The sequence below is a fragment of the Myxine glutinosa genome, chromosome 8 (genome assembly GCF_964187855.1).
Source record: "Myxine glutinosa chromosome 8, kmMyxGlut1.1, whole genome shotgun sequence".
In the NCBI taxonomy this organism is placed as follows: domain Eukaryota; kingdom Metazoa; phylum Chordata; class Myxini; order Myxiniformes; family Myxinidae; genus Myxine; species Myxine glutinosa.
Genome location: NC_136268.1, coordinates 161,767,737 through 161,786,906, shown reverse-complemented (window position 1 = coordinate 161,786,906; position 19,170 = coordinate 161,767,737). Strand labels below are relative to the sequence as shown.

Below are 19,170 nucleotides of genomic sequence, written 5' to 3'. Positions count from 1 at the left end.
AGATGTCCACTTTAACAAGCACATGATCAGAAGAACCGATTGGAGCAGAAGAAGAGCAGCAGACATTTGCAGGGAAGTTTGTCATAACCAAGTCCAGAAGAGAAGATACTCCATTGACTGAGATCCGGGTCGGGAAATTGACAGATTGTGTCAGTCCCAATGAGTCGCAGAAGTCCTTTGCTGAGGTGCCATGGCTGGTGAGAGATGAACCCACACCCAGCCAGCTGGCATGACAGTTGAAGTCGCCACATATGAGGAAGAGAGAGTTTGGATGAGTTGATAGAAGTTGGTCCATGTTGTCCGACAGAGAAATGTAAATGGAGTCATCACTGTTTGGAGGACGGTACAGAACACATATGAACAAAAGGTGGGAGCGGAGAGGAAGCCGTAGCCAGAGGTACTCCTGTGGGTGGGGTGGAGAGAGGGCAGTGCAGGGAGAGTGAGGAAGAGAGTTTTTGATAAAGATAGCCACCCCACCACCAGGACGAGGATCAGGTCTATCGTACCGGAGGAGGGAGTAACCAGGAAGAGATATTAAGGAATCAGAGACATCTTGAAGGAGGAAAGTTTCTGTTAAGCAGATCAAGTCTGGATTTTCAGAAGCAACCTGAATGGAGAGATCAATCAGGTTTGAGCGAAGGCCCCGGATGTTTGAGGTCCACACCATTAGTGAGGAGAGAGGGGGAGCATCGGGTGCAGGACAGGGGAGGGGAGGGGTAGGGTCAGATGAAGGGTGAGAGGGGGATGTAGGAAGAGCAGTTGATAGTGTGTCAGAGATTACAGAAGAGTTACAAGAAAGGGAAGGATGAGGAGGACGAAAGGTTTGATGGTGATGGAATGAGGCACAGTGAGAGTTTGTTTGAGGGGGGGCAGAGGAAAGTAGAAGGTTGGGGGAGGTGGAGGTATGACATAGGAGGGAGAGGAAGTGGGGAGGAGGCAGCTTTGAGAAGGAGGTGGGAGGAGGGAGAATTTTGGAGGGATGGTTGGGGGGGAGATTTGAAGGGGAGGGGCAAGGGGGGAGTTTAGAAAGTGGATGATTAATGAAAGATGAACATATTGTTGCGAATATGGAATTTGGCCTCCATATCCGCTTGTAAATATTCCCCTATTTTCTCCGATACTCCCCAACTCTCCCTTACCCCATTCCCTAGTCCCATTGTCTGTAAACAACACCCATTAGAGCCGATCTTCCCCTTCATCCCCCCATTAAATGTCGTGCCCAGGTCCCCCGCACCACACGTAGACAATTATAGGACATCTTGCTAGTTATTCTTAATCTATGTCAGTTAAGGACTTGTTTCCATTAATTATGACTCTTCGTTGCACCAGAATGTGATGATATGGCACCAGTAGGAGTTTAGGACCTTCCCATACCTCCCCGCATCTCTTCCCATCATCTCAAGCTCCAACAACAACCACAACAACAGCGGCTTTGCGTCCTCACTCCGGCTCGGTTGGCCGCCATTGAACATGTGCTCGACGGGGTTACCCAGAAGGGGGCTCCCTGTCGGCCCCTCGTCAAGGGCGGAGCCGGTAACCCCCGCACCCAATGAGAAGCCATGGGCCGATGCCATATGGGGCGGAGCTAACGAGCGAGGGCGTGACTCCCCGCCGGATATACGCGGCCCCGCGCCGGACGTGACGTGAGATGCGCCCCGAGCTTGGAAGGAAAAGACGCCACCCTCCCGAGCGCTGAGCGACCTCCCCAGCTTGAGACCAAAGTCGCGACCCACAAGCGCTGTGATACCTTCACGCATCTCTGGACACCACCGTACGTGATCCTGCCCTGAGCACAGGTGCACCTGGAGCGATCGCTACCCGCTTTCCTGGCCATCAAACCCCGTGTGAGTGAGCCTTGTCCCGCGTTTACCTGTCGTCTGTCCGGGGATAATATAAGTGTGTTTAAGTGCCCACCTTCCTATGTTTCCCTCTTGTCCCTGTAATCTAAACCTTCCGCAATTGTAATAACAACCTTTGAGAACCGTATCCCTGGTGTCGTATTGTGTGATTGTAATCCAGCCGGGTGTCTTCTTTTTCTTATTGAGCCAGCATAGCGCGATTAGTCAACCCCGGGTGCAATCGGGGTAACTTGTACGGATACGGCGGCCATCCCGCTCGGCCCACCATACCATCAAAGTCGTATCTGTAACAATTGGTGTCAGGAGTGGGATTCGAACCCGGGACTAAATTAGTTAGGCCCAAATTTTGGGAGGGAAAATCGATTCGGAGCGCGTTTCCCGCGCGAAATTATAACGGCGAAATTTCAATTTGTTTTACGAAAATAAAAAAAATAAAAACCGAGTTTTGCAAGTCGCGCTATGGCGGATCAAGACGGCTGGGGTCCGGTAGGGGAGAGTGAAGCAGGGTCGGTCCAGGACCAAATTGAGGGACATGAGGAGAGCGAAGCAGTGAGGGCGGCAGGTTCGCAAAATAGCGCCGTCACGCACGAAGTAGCGGGCGCGCAAAATGGCGCGCTCGCTCACGTGGTTGAAGGGTCCCAAAATAGCGGCGCCGCGGAGGGCGAGCCTGCGGTGGCGGCTGGGGACGCTGGGCAAACCGGGTTTGACCTCAGATTATTCTTGACCCAACTGAATGCAAAAATGGATAGGATGGAGGGCCAAATGAGGGTTGATAGTGGGCGATTAGAGGGCCAAATGGGGGTAATGAGGGACGAAGCGAGGGCTCGGAGTGAGCAATTGGGGGTAATGAGGGACGAAGCGAGGGCTCAGAGTGAGCAAATGGGGGTAATGAGGGACGAAGCGAGGGGTACCAGTGAGGGATTAGACAATAATTTTAAGGGATTAGACAATAATTTTAAGGGATTAGACAATAATTTTAAGGGATTAGACATGAAATTTGGGAAATTAGACGATAGATTAGGGGAAATACAGGAGGGGTTAACGGGGGTAGAAAACAGAATGGCCGCTCAAGAGAATCAAATGGAAGGGATGCAAAAAGGGTTAGAGGGGTTAGAAAACAGTATGGAAGGCAAATTGAGGGACATGAGGGACCAAGCGGAAAGGGAAGTTAAACAAATGGAGCAGCAGATAGAGGGGGTCAGAATGGGGGTAGAAACCAAACTGGATGCTCACAGGGAGGAAATGGAGCAGATTAGGGTGGCATCTGGGCAGGAGATGCAAGTGATGGGAGAGGAGATCAGAAGAGGTGTGAGTGAGGAGGTCGGAGGAGTGCGCGAGGAGGTGAGGCACTGTAAGGAGCACATGGAGAAGGAGGTGAGAAAGGGGACTGTAAAGTTACAAGGGGGCATAGAGGACCTGACGCAGGAGGTGGAGCAGCTGACGGTGGGACAGATGGAGTTAGTGGAGCAGGTACAAAGGAACACTGCGGTAATAGGAGGGTTAAAAGCGACACAAAATGACCTAAAAAATGACTTGGTAGCGACGAAGAGGGAATGTCAGATGGTACGTGAGGGACTGACAACGAGGTTGGACGAGGTGATAGAGGTAATGGAGACGAAGGACCGGCAGGTGAGGACGCACATGGAAACGGTCAAGGTAGCCTTGGAGGACGAGCTTGAGGAGACGTACCGGGGAATAAAAGAGGTGAAGCAGAAATTAGAAGAAGTGGAAGAAGGGGTGAGCGAAATTAAGAAGCGACGGAGAGGGGATAAGAAAGAGATAAAAGAGGAGATAAAAGAATTGGTCCAAAGTCTGTGTTTGGATCGTGATGATGTGCTCATTAACTGGATGAGGGATTCGCAGGTGATGGAGGAGAAGCGAAGAGGAAGAGGACCCGGTGTAAGTGGTGACCAATATGGTCGTGCGTATGATGCGCCAGGGGATTTAATAAGCTTGGGGGTCGAGATGGACCCGGGTGTTCGTGAGAGGCCACTGGTGAAGTGTGCGACAGGTCTGGTGTGCGAAAAAGGAGGTGTGCGAGGAAGTCCGACTCTGGGGTGTGTGAGGAAAAAGTGCGTGCCAAGGAGTGAGGGTGCTGGCGAGAGTGAGTCGGTCGTAGCGCGTGTGCGAGGGAGCACATGGAAGCGTGGTGTGGTGAGTGTTACAGAGGGTGTGACGGGAGAGTGTGCGCGAGGAAGGTGTGTGACGGACAGGTGCATGGGGAAAGAGTGCGCTGTCAGAAGTAAGGAAGAGTGTCCACCTGTGGTGAGTGTTACAGAGGGTGTAACGGGAGAGTGTGCGCGAGAAAGGTGTGTGACCGACAGGTGCATGAGGAAAGAGTGCGCTGTCAGAAGTAAGGAAGAGTGTCCACCTGTGGTGAGTGTTACAGAGGGTGTAACGGGAGAGTGTGCGCGAGAAAGGTGTGTGACGGACAGATGCATGAGGAAAGAGTGCGCTGTCAGAAGTAAGGAAGAGTGTCCACCTGTGGTGAGTGTTACAGAGGGTGTAACGGGAGAGTGTGCGCGAGAAAGGTGTGTGACGGACAGGTGCATGGGGAAAGAGTGTGCTGTCAAGAGTAAGGGTGAGTGCGTTGTCACGAGTGGAGGTGAAAGTAGTGAGAGTGACATGGAGCGTGAGTTAGTTGTGACAGGTGAGCGAGGATGTACACCTGGGATGGAAGGATGCACACCTGGAATGGTAGAGCGTGAGTGGGAATGCACGCTGGAGTTGGTGGTGAGGCACGTGGTTGGGTGTGCGAATGAGAGCACACCTGTGATTGTCACAGAGGAGGTGACCGAGGAGGGGGCGCGAAGAGGTGTATTGGTGAGGTGTGCGAACAACGAATGTGTGCCAAAGTGTTCGGTGGTCAGGTGTGTGACCAAGGCTGTGAGTGGAATGGGTGTGCCTGGGTGTGTAAGGAACGGTACGAGGAGCATGGGCACGGCTGGATGTGTGAGCAAGGAACGGGCTGCGGGGTGTAAGCGTCCAGGTGAAGCATCGACGTTACACGGGTTAGAGGTTAGAGCGACTTTTAGCCGAAGCAGGCCCTCGGTGCGTGCCGGGCCTCGCTTTGAACGGCCGCATCCAGGCTCCACTAGGCGGAGCTGGCAGCCCGATAGAAAGGGTCGTCATGGCGACCACTTTTTGGTGAGGCATTCCGGCAGGCCGAGATCGAGCCATGGGATGGCTCCGTGCCGAGATGGTGCGTGGGATCTCGGCCCGGGTAAACCTCCTTCCCTGCACCGAATGCGGGATGCATCCAGCCACTGGCACAAAACAACCAGCATTCATTGTTTGGCTTTACGAAGCCGGGCTTTGGACGGGAATTGGCGCACCGAGAGGTATTAGTGAGTAGACTGGGTGATGAGGTTAGTGTTTTGGCCCCAAAATTGGAGAAAAACAAAATTTGATGATTGGCAAGGGATTGGCAGTAGTGATTGGCAGATGATGGGTAGTGATTGGCCAAATTTTTGATTTGTTGAAATTTGATGTGCAAAATTGGTAGTGAGAGACCCCCGATGTGGTGGGATGGCAAATCCACCATCTTTCCCATATGGGGGGCAAAGGAGCAATAGATTATGGGGTGTATGGCAGTGAAAACTAGCCCGGGTGGGTTAGGATATGGTGTGTAGGGATCTAGCGAGGATTGACCTTAGGTGACGTTAAGTTTAGTTAGTGACTGATACCTGTAGTGGGGACGCAGGTAGATTAGTATGGATGATAATGACGTGGGAGCGCAATAGTTTAAAGGGACGACTGGGAAGCGCAAGTTTCAGAAGGGAGTAGTTAGCTGAGATGATGCCGTGTTTGTGAGAATTGAACAGGTGTGATTGCACAGGGGTGCAACTGGACAGGTGTGTGGAGCAGTGTATGAGTAGTGAGTGTGTGGATCAGCGCGAATGCGCTTGGGGAGAGAAGGGTGCAGGTGGCACCAGGTGTGAGAGCACAGGTGTGCAGGTACAGGTGTGTGGAGAGAGTTGGAGTGAGTGGTACGGAGTGGTGTGCATGGTGCGAAGGTGTGGATGGGGGAAGAGTGGACCCCTTTCACGAGTACCCGGGGCGGGTAGTGTAAGTGTTAGGTAGAGGGTACAGGTAAATTGTGGTTGGATATTGGCATTTGTGGTGCGGTTGCAGAATGGTGTTGTGAATGGGTGCATTAGTGTTGTGGAAATGGCTGGGCGTGTAGCCTGTTAGTGTGTGTAGTTGGTTGGGCACTCCACCACTGTGAGGATGTCGGCCAGGTGAGGCCGCAGGTGGGCTCTGGGAGCCGGTAGTTGTGAGTGGGTGCCTGAGGATCCCGGGTGTGGATCGGGCAGCCCAGTGCCAGAGAGGGCACGGAGTGGGGAGAGAGCCAGAGGGCCTTCCCCAGGTAGTTAGGTTAGGGTGAGGAGCAGGTAAGCTCGGAGGCAACTGCAGTGGTGGAGGTGTGCAGGTGGGTAGACCCACTGGGAGAGGTACACGTCGCAGCCCAGAAATTGTACGAGGGCACCGGGAGATGAATCGGGGGAGTGAGACCCCAAATTGAAGAGCACCACAGTCTGGCCAATGGGAATTGGTTTTTAGAACCCATAGTGTAAGAGGGCCAATGGTTTGGCCGGAGAAAGACCCCGGGTAGTGTAAAGTTGTTAAAGTCATTTAGGAAATAGTTAGGATTGATGAACCTGTCGCACCATACGCAGCCACTTACCTGTGGTGATGATGATGACTCCACACCTGTGTTTTCTTTGTTTGTGTTGCAGAAATGAGAATTGCTGTTGGATTTGTGAGACGCATCACGACGTGGATGAGACATTGGGGTGATTCCATCTCTCCCTCCCTAGGAGGGACTGATGATGAATTGGTGATGGCAAATTTTGATGTTGAGTTGAAAATGGCAAATTTTGATGAGAGTTGAAAATGGCAAATTTGATTGGTTAGGAGGGAGAGAAGACGAATTTGGTATATGGGAGGAACGGGGAAGACAGTAGGGATGTTTGTGGATTTGTAAAGTAGATGTTTATGGGTAGTGTTGTGTTTTGTTGATACAGTAAGGGGTAAGGGAGGGGCCATGTAGGTTACCTGGTGGGGGGGGGCGTACGGTAGGAACGTACCTGTCTCACCTGGTTCCCATGTGCCCCCAGTGTGCATCACCTTGCATTGCGTGCACTTTTGCGCCCTTACCACCTTGCTCACTTGTCTTGTTTTTGTCTCCCACCTCCGAGGATCTGGCTTTGGGGTAGAGAGAGAGGAGAGAGAGGTGCTGGCGACGCAGTTGTGGGCCTGCACTTTCGCTGCTTGCTGCCGGGATCGATACACCATATGGACCGCAATGTTTGTGGCCACCCACGATGGACCGCAGTTCGTTTGCGGCCAAGCACCACCCGGGGATGGACCTATGGGTCAACGGGGCACCTATGCCATACAGGTGAACCACTAATAATTAACACCAAGTGCACCACAAGAAGAGCAAGAGACACCTGCAGGGTTAGGGGTTGTCGAATTTATTTTTATACCAATGAACAATGGTGACTGCACCGGATGGTGCTGACTGTGTGGTGGGGTGGTGCTTTTGATGCTGGGAAAGGGTGCTCTGCACGTTATTAAAGGCCGTCGGCCACAGAGCACTCGTGGGTTGGTGTATCGATGTTGGCAAGCGCGCTCTCTCTATGCATAACATCTGCATGTGTTCCTCCAAAAACAGGTCCTGGATCGTAGTGTAAATAGCAGCGTAGTCTTGTAAATAATGCTCCCTACCGGCTGTATGTTTAGTTTGAGGATTCTTTCCGGATTCGGTTATCCTGTGGGTGTGTTTCTGTGAGGAGAAGGGTGCAACGTCGCAGGGGGACATATTTACTCATTTGTGAATATCTGTAAAACTGTCGCACTCAGGGTAGAGTTAATAGTAGAGGGAACTACATTGCGTGCCACACTAAAGTAGGTAAAAATTTATCGGGTCGGGACGCCCCGAGGGTAGAGAAGGGTGCAATGTTGCGAATATGGAATTTGGCCTCCATATCCGCTTGTAAATATTCCCCTATTTTCTCCGATACTCCCCAACTCTCCCTTACCCCATTCCCTAGTCCCATTGTCTGTAAACAACACCCATTAGAGCCGATCTTCCCCTTCATCCCCCCATTAAATGTCGTGCCCAGGTCCCCCGCACCACACGTAGACAATTATAGGACATCTTGCTAGTTATTCTTAATCTATGTCAGTTAAGGACTTGTTTCCATTAATTATGACTCTTCGTTGCACCAGAATGTGATGATATGGCACCAGTAGGAGTTTAGGACCTTCCCATACCTCCCCGCATCTCTTCCCATCATCTCAAGCTCCAACAACAACCACAACAACAGCGGCTTTGCGTCCTCACTCCGGCTCGGTTGGCCGCCATTGAACATGTGCTCGACGGGGTTACCCAGAAGGGGGCTCCCTGTCGGCCCCTCGTCAAGGGCGGAGCCGGTAACCCCCGCACCCAATGAGAAGCCATGGGCCGATGCCATATGGGGCGGAGCTAACGAGCGAGGGCGTGACTCCCCGCCGGATATACGCGGCCCCGCGCCGGACGTGACGTGAGATGCGCCCCGAGCTTGGAAGGAAAAGACGCCACCCTCCCGAGCGCTGAGCGACCTCCCCAGCTTGAGACCAAAGTCGCGACCCACAAGCGCTGTGATACCTTCACGCATCTCTGGACACCACCGTACGTGATCCTGCCCTGAGCACAGGTGCACCTGGAGCGATCGCTACCCGCTTTCCTGGCCATCAAACCCCGTGTGAGTGAGCCTTGTCCCGCGTTTACCTGTCGTCTGTCCGGGGATAATATAAGTGTGTTTAAGTGCCCACCTTCCTATGTTTCCCTCTTGTCCCTGTAATCTAAACCTTCCGCAATTGTAATAACAACCTTTGAGAACCGTATCCCTGGTGTCGTATTGTGTGATTGTAATCCAGCCGGGTGTCTTCTTTTTCTTATTGAGCCAGCATAGCGCGATTAGTCAACCCCGGGTGCAATCGGGGTAACTTGTACGGATACGGCGGCCATCCCGCTCGGCCCACCATACCATCAAAGTCGTATCTGTAACAATATATAACAAATTGGGTTTGTTGTGATTTTCAAGTTAGCGATTCGTTTAAGAACGATGGAGGAGGGATGGAATGAATGAGAATTTAGAGCATGGAGTGATTTGGAATCATAAGAGATTGAATATTTTTTTGAAATGGAATGAGTTGAAGAGGAAATTGAAAGGAGCCTTTTAAATAAGAAGAAAAACAGCGTGTTGTAATAAACCACTGAAAATAAAACACTGAAGGGGATAGTTGAAACATATTAAAACAGAACTGTGAAGAACAATCTTATATTCACAAAAATACCAATGGGGAGAGGAAGCCTAGAGCGACGACCATGAGTCACTTGAACAGGGCAAACGGTGGAAGGCAAGGGGAAAATGGGGGCGGGGCGAGACAGCGCACGTGGGCAGAGGCAAAAGCACACGAGGAGAAAGGGAAATAAAAGTTTTTTTTGTTTGTTTTTTTGTTTGTTTTTGGGGGGGGGGGGGTGTGGGGGTTACAACGTTAGACAAATAGTAGATGTTTGGTGAAGCTTGGTGGAGAAGGGGAAATCAAAAAAGCAAGCAAAACAGTGAAGGAAGGAACAACCTTCGACGGGGAAAGCCTGAGGCTGCAAGGCCTTGCTCGCGACGCGGTAAACAAACGATTAATTTATGAAAGATAAACACCGAGAAACTTCCAAGGGGGACACTATAAGTTCACACAGCGAACGATAAATACAGTTTCAAATGGGGGAAGATGGTGGTGAACCAAATGGGGGATGGGGGAAGATGAGAGATGGTGGTGAACAGCTGTTTTAAAGACCTGGAGGGAGGAGTGGGATTGAAGGGAGTGTGGGAGTTTGTTCCAGAGGCGGGAGAAAAGAGGAATGAAGGAGTGAAGGTGAGCAGAGAGCCAAGATTTCGGCAGTTTAACAATCAGAGGGTTGCTAGCAGATCTTGTGCGACCTGTAGGAATATTTGGGGGACAATGCACAGAGAGAGAGCTGGGGGAGCAAGGCCGGAGAGGAGTCGGTAGAAGACAGAAAGACCACCTACCTGCCTGCGGTGAGTGAGTGAAAGGCTCTCAGAGTTAGCTTCATCGCGGGAGATTCCAATGATTCTGAACGCTTTGGTTTCAACAGCGTGAAGACGAGCTAGGTGTGAGGCAGGAGCACCAGACCAGAGGGGAGAACAGTATTCCATAGAGCTGCGGATGAAAGCCTTGTATGTGGTGAGGAGCTCAGGTGTGCCAAGGAAGGACTTCGCACGACGGAGGATGCCCAGTCGGCGACTGGCTTTGGAGGTCAGATTTGAAATGTGGTTTTCCCAGGAAAGATCATGGCAGATAGTGAGACCCAAAAGCTTGAGTGACAGAACTTCTTGGAGAGGATTATTCAGAAAGTGGATGGGAGGGTTGTCCAGTCGGTCTTTTCGGAGAGACATCGTAAGAGTGTGAGATTTCTCAGGATTGAAAGACTTGTTCCACTTGTTTGCCCAGTCTGTGATTTTGTCCAGGTCTGCAGAGAGTGAGGAGGCTGGCTACAGACTGCCGATCTGAGGGATGAGGAATGGAGCGACAGAGAGTAGAGTCGTCAGCAAAGAGATAGAGAGGAATTTCAAGAGTCAGAGAGATCATTGATGAAGACCAGAAAAAGCACAGGGCCAGAACACTGCCTTGGGGAACTCCAGCCTGAACAGGAAGAGGAGATGAGAGAAACCCATTCAGGGCAACACGTTGACTACGACTAGAGAGGAAGTCCACCAGCCATGCGTGGAGATTTCCATAAATACCAAAGGAGGAGAGTTTGGTGAGCAGAGCGGGGTGCCAGACCGTATCGAAGGCACATGAAATGTCAAGGGAGACAGCTCTAATTTCCTGTTTGGCGTTGAGGACCTCCATCCATTGTTGAGAAAGCAGAAGCAGCATGTCCAAAGTGGAGTGACCAGGTCTGAAACCAAATTGATGGTCAGAGATCAAGCCATTGGAGATGAGGAAAGATTTCATGTCTGAAGAAATGATGGATTCCATGACTTTGCTGATAATTGGGAGAAGGCTGATTGGTCTGTCATTGCTAGGATCTGTTTTTGCACCTTTTTTGTGCAAAGCGGTGATGTTGGCTGATTTCCAAGCAGATGGCAGATGACCTTGAGCAAAAGAGAGGGTGAAGAGAACAGAGAGAGGGAGTGAAAGAGCGGAAGAACATGATTTTAGGACCCTTGGGCTGATGCCGTCAGGACCAGTTGCAGAATCAGAGTCGAGGGTTGACAGAAACTTTTCCACCTTGTCAGAAGGAAAGGACACAGAGTCCAGGAGCAGCTGGGTACGACTGGGTACGGTGAGTACAGATAGGGATGTGGTTGGAACACAAGATTTAGAGGCAAACACAGAGTTGAGGCATTCAGCTTTTTCACGTGCGGAGTCAGCCGTGTAGCCGTTTGAGGTGAGGGAGGGGATGGAGGGGGAACAAACACCAGAAACACATTTGACCAGACGCCACCAGGATTTGGAAGAGGGAGACAGACAAGAGAGTTCGGTCTTGAGAACGGAGAGATATTGTTTCCTGGCTCTCCTGAGGGTGGACACATACTTGTTTCGGGCTTTGTGAAAGGAAATGAGATTTCCTTCCGTTGGATTTGCTTTTCAGGAGACAAAAGCAAGTTGTTTCTGGGCAACAGCCTCACCACAAGATTCCATGTACCATGGACGGGAGGAAGGGTATGACAACTGAAGACATTTCATTTCTACATTTCACTGTCTGACAACATGGACCAACTTCTATCCACTCATCCCAACTCTCTCTTCCTCATATGTGGTGACTTCAATTGTCATCATGCCACCTGATTGGGTGTGGGTTCCTCTCTCACCAGTCATGGCACCTCAGCAAAGGACTTCTGTGACTCACTGGGATTGACACAATCTGTCAATTTCCCGACCCGGATCTCAGCCAATGGAGTATCTTCTCTTCTAGACTTGGTTATGACCAACTTCCCTGCTAATGTCTGCTGCTCTTCTTCTGCTCCAATCGGTTCTTCTGATCATGTGCTTGTCAAAGTGGATATCTCTCTGGCCATTCTCAGAGAGCCTCCTCAGCGTCGACGAGTCTGTCATTTCACTCAGGCCGACTGGGACGGTCTTCAAGCAGCCATCAATCGTCTGGATTGGTCTCCCATCTCCACTGCCTCTGACATCAATTCTTCCTGGGAATTCTTCCAAAGCAAACTGATCTCTCTCATGCACAGATTTATCCCATCTCGCCTTCAGGTGTCTTACCCTTCCTCCCGTCCATGGTACACTGAATCTTGTGGTGAGGCAGTTGCCCTGAAACAACTTGCCTTTGCCTCTTGGAAGGCTAATCCAACTGAAGGAAATCTCAGTTCCTTCCACCAAGCTCGGAACAAGTGTGTGTCTACCCTCAGGAGTGCCAGGAAGCACTATCTCTCCTCACTCAAGAATGAACTCTCAAACCTGTCTCCTTCCTCCAAATCCTGGTGGCGTCTGGTCAAATCCGTTTCTGGTGTTTGTTCCCCCTCCATCCCCTCCCTTACCTCAAATGGCCACACAGTTGACATCGCACGTGACAAAGCCGAATGCCTCAACTCTGTGTTTGCCTCAAAATCCTTAGTCCCAAACCCATCTCTCTCTGTTCCCCACCTTTCCCAGTCGAACCAAACTGCTCCTGGACTCTGTGACCTTCTCTCCTGACAAGGTGGAGGAGTTTTTGTCAAACCTCGACTCTGATTCTGCAACTGGACCAGATGGCATCAGCCCACGGGTCCTAAAATCCTGCTCTGCCGCTCTATCTCACCCTCTCTCTGTTCTTTTCACCCTATCTTTTGCTCAAGGTCATCTGCCAGCATCCTGGAAATCAGCAAACATTACCGCTTTACACAAAAAAGGTGCAAAAACGGATCCTTGCAACTACAGACCAATCAGCCTGCTCCCAATTATCAGCAAAGTCATGGAATCCATCATTGCTTCGGATATGAAATCTTTCCTCTTCTCCAATGGCTTGATCTCTGATCATCAATTTGGTTTCAGACCAGGTCACTCTACTCTGGACATGCTGCTTCTGCTGTCTCAACAATGGATGGAGGTCCTCAATGCCAAACAGGAAATCAGAGCTGTCTCCCTTGACATATCACGTGCCTTCGATACGGTCTGGCACCCAGCTCTGCTCACCAAACTCTCCTCCTATGGTATCCATGGAAATCTCCATGCATGGCTTGCGGACTTCCTCTCTGGTCGTAGTCAACGTGTGGCCCTGAATGGATTTCTCTCATCTCCCCTTCCCGTTCAGGCTGGAGTTCCCCAAGGCAGTGTGCTGGGCCCTGTGCTTTTTCTGGTCTTTATCAATGATCTCTCCGACTCTCTGGAAAATCCTCTGTATCTCTTTGCTGATGACTCCACTCTCTGCCGCTCCATTCGTCTTCCCTCAGATCGGCAGTCTGCAGCCTCCTCACTCTCTGAAGACCTGGACAAAATCACAGACTGGTCAAACATGTGGAACATGTCTTTCAATCCTGACAAATCTCACACTCTTACTATGTCTCTCCGAAAAGATCGACTGGACAACCCTCCCATCTACTTTCTCAACAATCCTCTCCAAGAAGTTCTGTCGCTCAAGCTTTTGGGTCTCACCATCTGCCATGATCTTTCTTGGGAAAACCACATTTCCAAGCTGGCCTCCAAAGCCAGTCGCCGACTGGGCATCCTCCGTCGTGCGAAGTCCTTCCTAGGCACACCTGAGCTCCTCACCACATACAAGGCTTTCATCCGCAGCTCAATGGAATACTGTTCTCCCCTATGGGCTGGTGCTCCTGCCTCACACCTGGCTCGGCTTCACGCTGTTGAATCCAAAGCTTTCAGAATCATTGGAATCTCCCGCGATGAAGCTATCTCTGAGGGCCTTTCACTCACTCACCGCAGGCAGGTAGGTGGTCTTTCTGTCTTCTACCGACTCCTCTCCGGCCTTGCTCCCCCAGCTCTCTCTGTGCTCTGTCCCCCAAATATTCCTACAGGTCGCACAAGATCTGCCAGCCACCCTCTGATGGTTAAACTGCCGAAATCTCGGCTCTCTGCTCACCTTCACTCTTTCATTCCTCTTTTCTCCCGCCTCTGGAACAAACTCCCACACTCACTTCAATCACACTCCTCCCTCCAGGTCTTCAAAACAGCACCATCTCTTATCTTCCCCCATCCAAAACCTTGATCTTTTCTACCCCCACTAATTCACCCCAGATCCACCTTGTTTGAAATTCCAACTTCTTTCCTGGAAGTCTTGGCAGTGTCCATATGTTTTATACCTCTCCCACCCCCCCCCCCCCCCTTCCCATGCCTTCCCCCCAAAGCCCTCTCCCTCCCACAGTTCTCTCGATGTCTCCATGTCTCTCGGTCCCTGCTCTCAAATGTTGTGTTTGTGTCCTTCCCCCTCTCTCCCCATCTTGTCTACCGCTCCCGATGTTATTTGTTTTGTGTGTCTGTTTGTCTTTCTGTGTGATTAATGTTCGCTCTTTCACGAGCCTCGATCTTGTATACAAAAAAAAAAAAAAAAAAAAAAAAAGACGAGATGGGATAAATCTGTGCACGAGAGAGAGCAATTTACGTTGGAAGAATTCCCAGGATGAGTTGATGTCAGAGGCGGTAGAGATGGGGGACCAGTCCAGATGATTGATGGCTGCTTGAAGACCGTGCCAGTTGGCCTGAGTGAAATGCCAGACTCGTCGACGCTGAGGAGGCTCTCTGAGAATGGTCAGAGAGATGTCCACTTTAACAAGCACATGATCAGATGAGCCGATTGGAGCAGAAGAAGAGCAGCAGACATTTTCAGGGAAGTTAGTCATAACCAAGTCCAGAAGAGAAGATGCTCCGTTGACTGAGATCAGGGTCGGGAAATTGACAGATTGTGTCAGTCCCAGTGAGTCGCAGAAGTCCTTTGCTGAAGAGCCATGGCTGGTGAGAGGGGTACCCACACCCAGCCAACTGGCATGGTGACAATTGAAATCACCACACATGAGGAAGAGAGAGTTGGGATGGGTAGATAGAAGTTGGTCCATATTATCAGACAGCGAGATGTAGATGGAGTCATCACTGTTTGGTGGACGGTACAAGACACATATGAACAAAAGGTGGGAGCGAAGGGGAAGCCGTAGCCAAAGGTATTCCTGGGGGTGAGGTGGAGAGAGGGCAGTGGAGGGCGAGTGAGGAAGAGAGTTTTTTTTATAAAGATAGCAACCCCACCTCCAGGACGAGGCTCAGGTCTGTCATACCGGAGGAGGGAGTAACCTGGGAGAGATACCAAGCAATCAGAGACATTATGAAGGAGGAAAGTTTCTGTTAAGCAGTTCACATCTGGTTTGTCAGAAGCAACCTGCATGGAGAGATCAGTCAAGTTTGAGCGAAGGCCCCGGATGTTTGAGGTCCATACCGTTAATGAAGAGGAAGGGGGAGCATCGGATACAGAACAGGGGGGACGGGACGGGGAGGGTAAGATGTGGAAGAGGAGGAAGAGGTCGGGAGAGCTGTTGAAGGTGTCAGAGATTTCAGAATTGCTTGGAGAAAGGGAAGAATGGGGCGGACAAAAGGTTTGATGGAGATTGGGTGAGGCACAGTGAGGTGTTATTTGAGGAGGGGCAGAGCGAGGCAGAAGGTTGGGGGAGATGAAGGTGAAAGTTGGAAGGGGGAAGAAGCAGGGAGGACGCTTTGAGGAGGAGGGGTGAGAGGGGAGTCTCGGAGGGGAGGAGCGAGGAAGAGTCTCGGAGGGGAGGGGAAGGGGGGAGATTTGAAAGGGATGGGAGATGGGGAAGATTTGGAGGGGAGGGGTAAGGGGGTAGATTTGGAGGGGAGGGGTGATGGGGAAGTTTTGGAGGGGAGGGGTGATGGGGAAGTTTTGGAGAGAAGGGGTGATGGGGAAGATTTGGAGGGGAGGGGCAAGGGGGAAGATTTGAAAGGGATGGGTGATGGGGAAGATTTGGAGGGGAGGGGCAAGGGGGAATATTTGAAAGAGAAGGGTGATGGGGAAGATTTGGAGGGGTGGGATAAGGGGGTAGATTTGGAGGGGTGGGGTGATGGGGAAGTTTTGGAGGGGAGGGGGGATGGGGAAGTTTTGGAGGGAAGGGGGGATGGGGAAGATTTGGAGGGGAGGGGTGCGATTGGATTTTGAAAAGTGTACGATTCATGGGAAACGAACATTTTTTGCCAAATGAGTTTGAGACCTTCGAGTCAAAAATATGTTTGAGGACGCTGAAGGAGGGGTGGAGGGCTGGAGAGTTTCGGGAATGTAGAAAAGAGGAAATGTTAGAGATGGAATTTTTTTTTGGAATGAATAGATTTGGTGAGCAAGACAAAAGCATCCTTTTATAGGAGAAGAAGAAAAAGGTGTTATAATATATGACAGAATACAGTTCTACAGGGGAAAGATTAAACATTTCTAACCACGTGATCGCGTACAACGTGAACGAAGAACGAACGAACAAATAAGAACAACAAATAAACGAATAGGAACTGAGAAGGAAATATTTTTTTGGTGTTTTTTTTTTTTTTTGAGATATTAAACAAGGAAGTATGGGGTGAACGACTGGGACGAAACAGAGAACGAAAGTAATTGCCGCGCATTCAATGAACCGCTGAGAGAAAAGAAAACCACAAGGTCGGAGACGGTAGCCTCAGCCTACTCGTACTAGGCCTCAGAATACGCGACACGAATTAACCGACGATTGTGTGTACATGTATGAAAAATTAACACCGAAAATCTTCCTAAAGACACGCTATAGGTACACACACCGAAAGATAGATACAGTCTCGACAAAAACACAATTGTGAAATAATTACTTAGCTTCGAAAGCGTGAGCGCATGGAACAGCTTCGAAAAACGTGACCTCCAATCTTGCGCATGCGCACCTCCCTCGTTGCTGCTCTACGTTCATTACCCATGTCTCGCTCCCATAAATCATAGCACTTCTCACACATGCAGCATACACCTTTCCCTTCAGCTTCAACGACACCCCTCCTCGTCAGCATGCCACTCAGTTCCTGAAACTTCTTCCATGCACATCTCACTCTAGCAACCGTTGCCGAGTCTGATCCACCTTCTCCATTCAGCATGTCTCCGAGGTAACAAAATGTTTTCACACCGTCTCCAAGATCCAACTCAACATTTCCTCCATCTGCAGCTCCCTCTGTGCACACCTTACACTTGAATGTAGCTGCCACACTGGTTCATGACCCTCTCAAACCACTACATTTTTGATGAACCCACTCAGCGCACATTGTACATTGAATGGAGTTCACTCCGACACCCTTCCTGCACACAGCACACGGACACTTCCCAGTTATTTCCACCTCACCACATGCTTTACCACTTGCCATCACCTTTGTCTTTCCGTTATTCACCTTCAGACCTTTTGTCTCCATACATTCCTTCCACTTGTTCATCTTCTCCTTCAGTCCATCCATACTTTCTGCAATCGACACCAGATCATCTGCATACAACAACTCCCACGGTAAATCCTCCTTTACGTTCTGAGCCAGCACCTCCATCACAGCTACAAATCGTAGTGGACTTAGTACCGACCCCTGATGCACTCCCACCTTCACCTCAAACTCACTACTGTTTCCATCCTTCGTCCTTACAGCTGTGCGCTCTTTCGTACATTGCCATCACTACTCTGATCAACCATTCCTCCACTCCTAACTTCCTCAATGCCCATGTCACTACTTCGCGTGGAACCCTATCGAATGCTTCCTCCAGATCAACAAACCCAAGAAACAACTTCTTCCTCTTCTCCATGTACTTCTCCTGCAACTGCCTTACAATAAAAAGCGAGTCTGTCGAAAATAGTGCAAGGGTGCTAATATTTTTTAGCTATGACTGCAGCTATTTAAATTAACGACAAAGTGTTCGTGACAATTACACCTGCTTAGAAATTAAATGTTTGTGGATAAATAACTGCATACCTATATATTCTCCCAACAATCTTCGTTAAGTGTGTGTGCGTTCATTAATCATACATATTTATGAGTTGACTGTAAAAATGTCTTTCAAAGAAAGGTTTCGGAAATACGAGTTGTTACTCCCAAAGGTGAATGTCACCCTGAAAAGCCACAAATGTCCACCATCCTAAGCTTCTAATTATTTAAAAAGAAGCATCCTCACGTCAACATCATCACATTGTGAGATGCGATAAAATCTGTAAAGAATAGTCAGATGGAATACTAAAGACAAGGTTACAAACAATTTGATGGCAGAAAAACAAACTTTTCTGTGTCACCAGGGGCAACAGGCAATCACAATAAGCATTGCTCTTTTACAAGCCATAGTTCCAAATTACTTAATTTGCTCAATTCCACCAAAATCACCAGAGCACCTTCAGGAAGCTCAAGAACAAAAACGATCTGCAACACGCGAGATGGGCAATGTGGCCATGATTTAATTACGTGAGCACAAATAGGCCCACAAAACAAAATTACCAAATTGAAGTCTGTTTTCTTCCATGTCGAGGATAAATGACTTTCTATAATGTTAAATTGCAACTTCGCTTCGTGGGAGAGGTTAAAATCCAATTATAGCTTCCTCGTTGTATTTTCATGTATGTTAGAGATCAAGAGATTAAAAACGTGTAAAAATTTAAAAAGAGGAACGAATTACTGAATCACATTGACCGGCATGCTGGACAAATTGGGCACCTGTGCAGGAGTGAATGCATGCATGCAAACATGCAAGGCACTAACAAACGATTCTGCTGTAACTCTCCAACAAATAGCTTACCTGGAGATAAGGAACACCGAGGAGAACATATGTTCAGCAAAGGTGGTTTCATGAAGAGTTTAAAGCAAATATAATGGGGGTAGGGTCAACACAACCATTATGATTGGTTCCGTGTAGATGGCACAATATGGCATGGCCACAAACAAGCAAAAACATGCAAATCAATGCCATCAATGAAGCCAGGAGTAGAAAGGACAAGCAACAACATTGTGGCAAGGCCAGACAGTCGCAGACACTCACTGGCTTTGTCCGTGCGCATAGCACGGACTGTCCGCACTGGCAAAAGGGACCTGCGGAGAGGTGGAGGTTTCTTGTGGTATGAGAGGAGAAAAAATAAACAGGAAGAATGAAGTGTAGCGGGAAGAGGAGTAGAAGAAAAGAGAATGGGAGTGGTCAAAGGAGAAAAAGGAATAGAATAGGTTAAATAAAAGGGGTGTAAACGAGGAATAGGGAAGGGGAAAGAGGAGGAGAGGGAGATGACAAAAATAATGAAGAAGAATCATGCAGGGAGAGACAGAGAGG

The 19,170-nt window shown here is 49.7% G+C and overlaps 1 protein-coding gene across 4 annotated transcripts in view; it reads right to left on the bottom strand.

Annotated features, from left to right (window-relative positions):
* LOC137433060 (uncharacterized) overlaps positions 1-19,170 on the bottom strand; it is a 214,014-nt gene that overhangs the window by 8,267 nt on the left and 186,577 nt on the right. The window contains exon 11 of one of the 4 annotated variants that reach the window (XM_078783908.1): positions 18,889-18,958. The exons of the other annotated variants lie outside the window; for them this stretch is intronic. Coding sequence (XP_078640034.1) covers positions 18,889-18,958 — 70 coding nt within the window. The remainder of the gene's footprint in view (positions 1-18,888; positions 18,959-19,170) is intronic. 4 annotated transcript variants of the gene reach the window in all.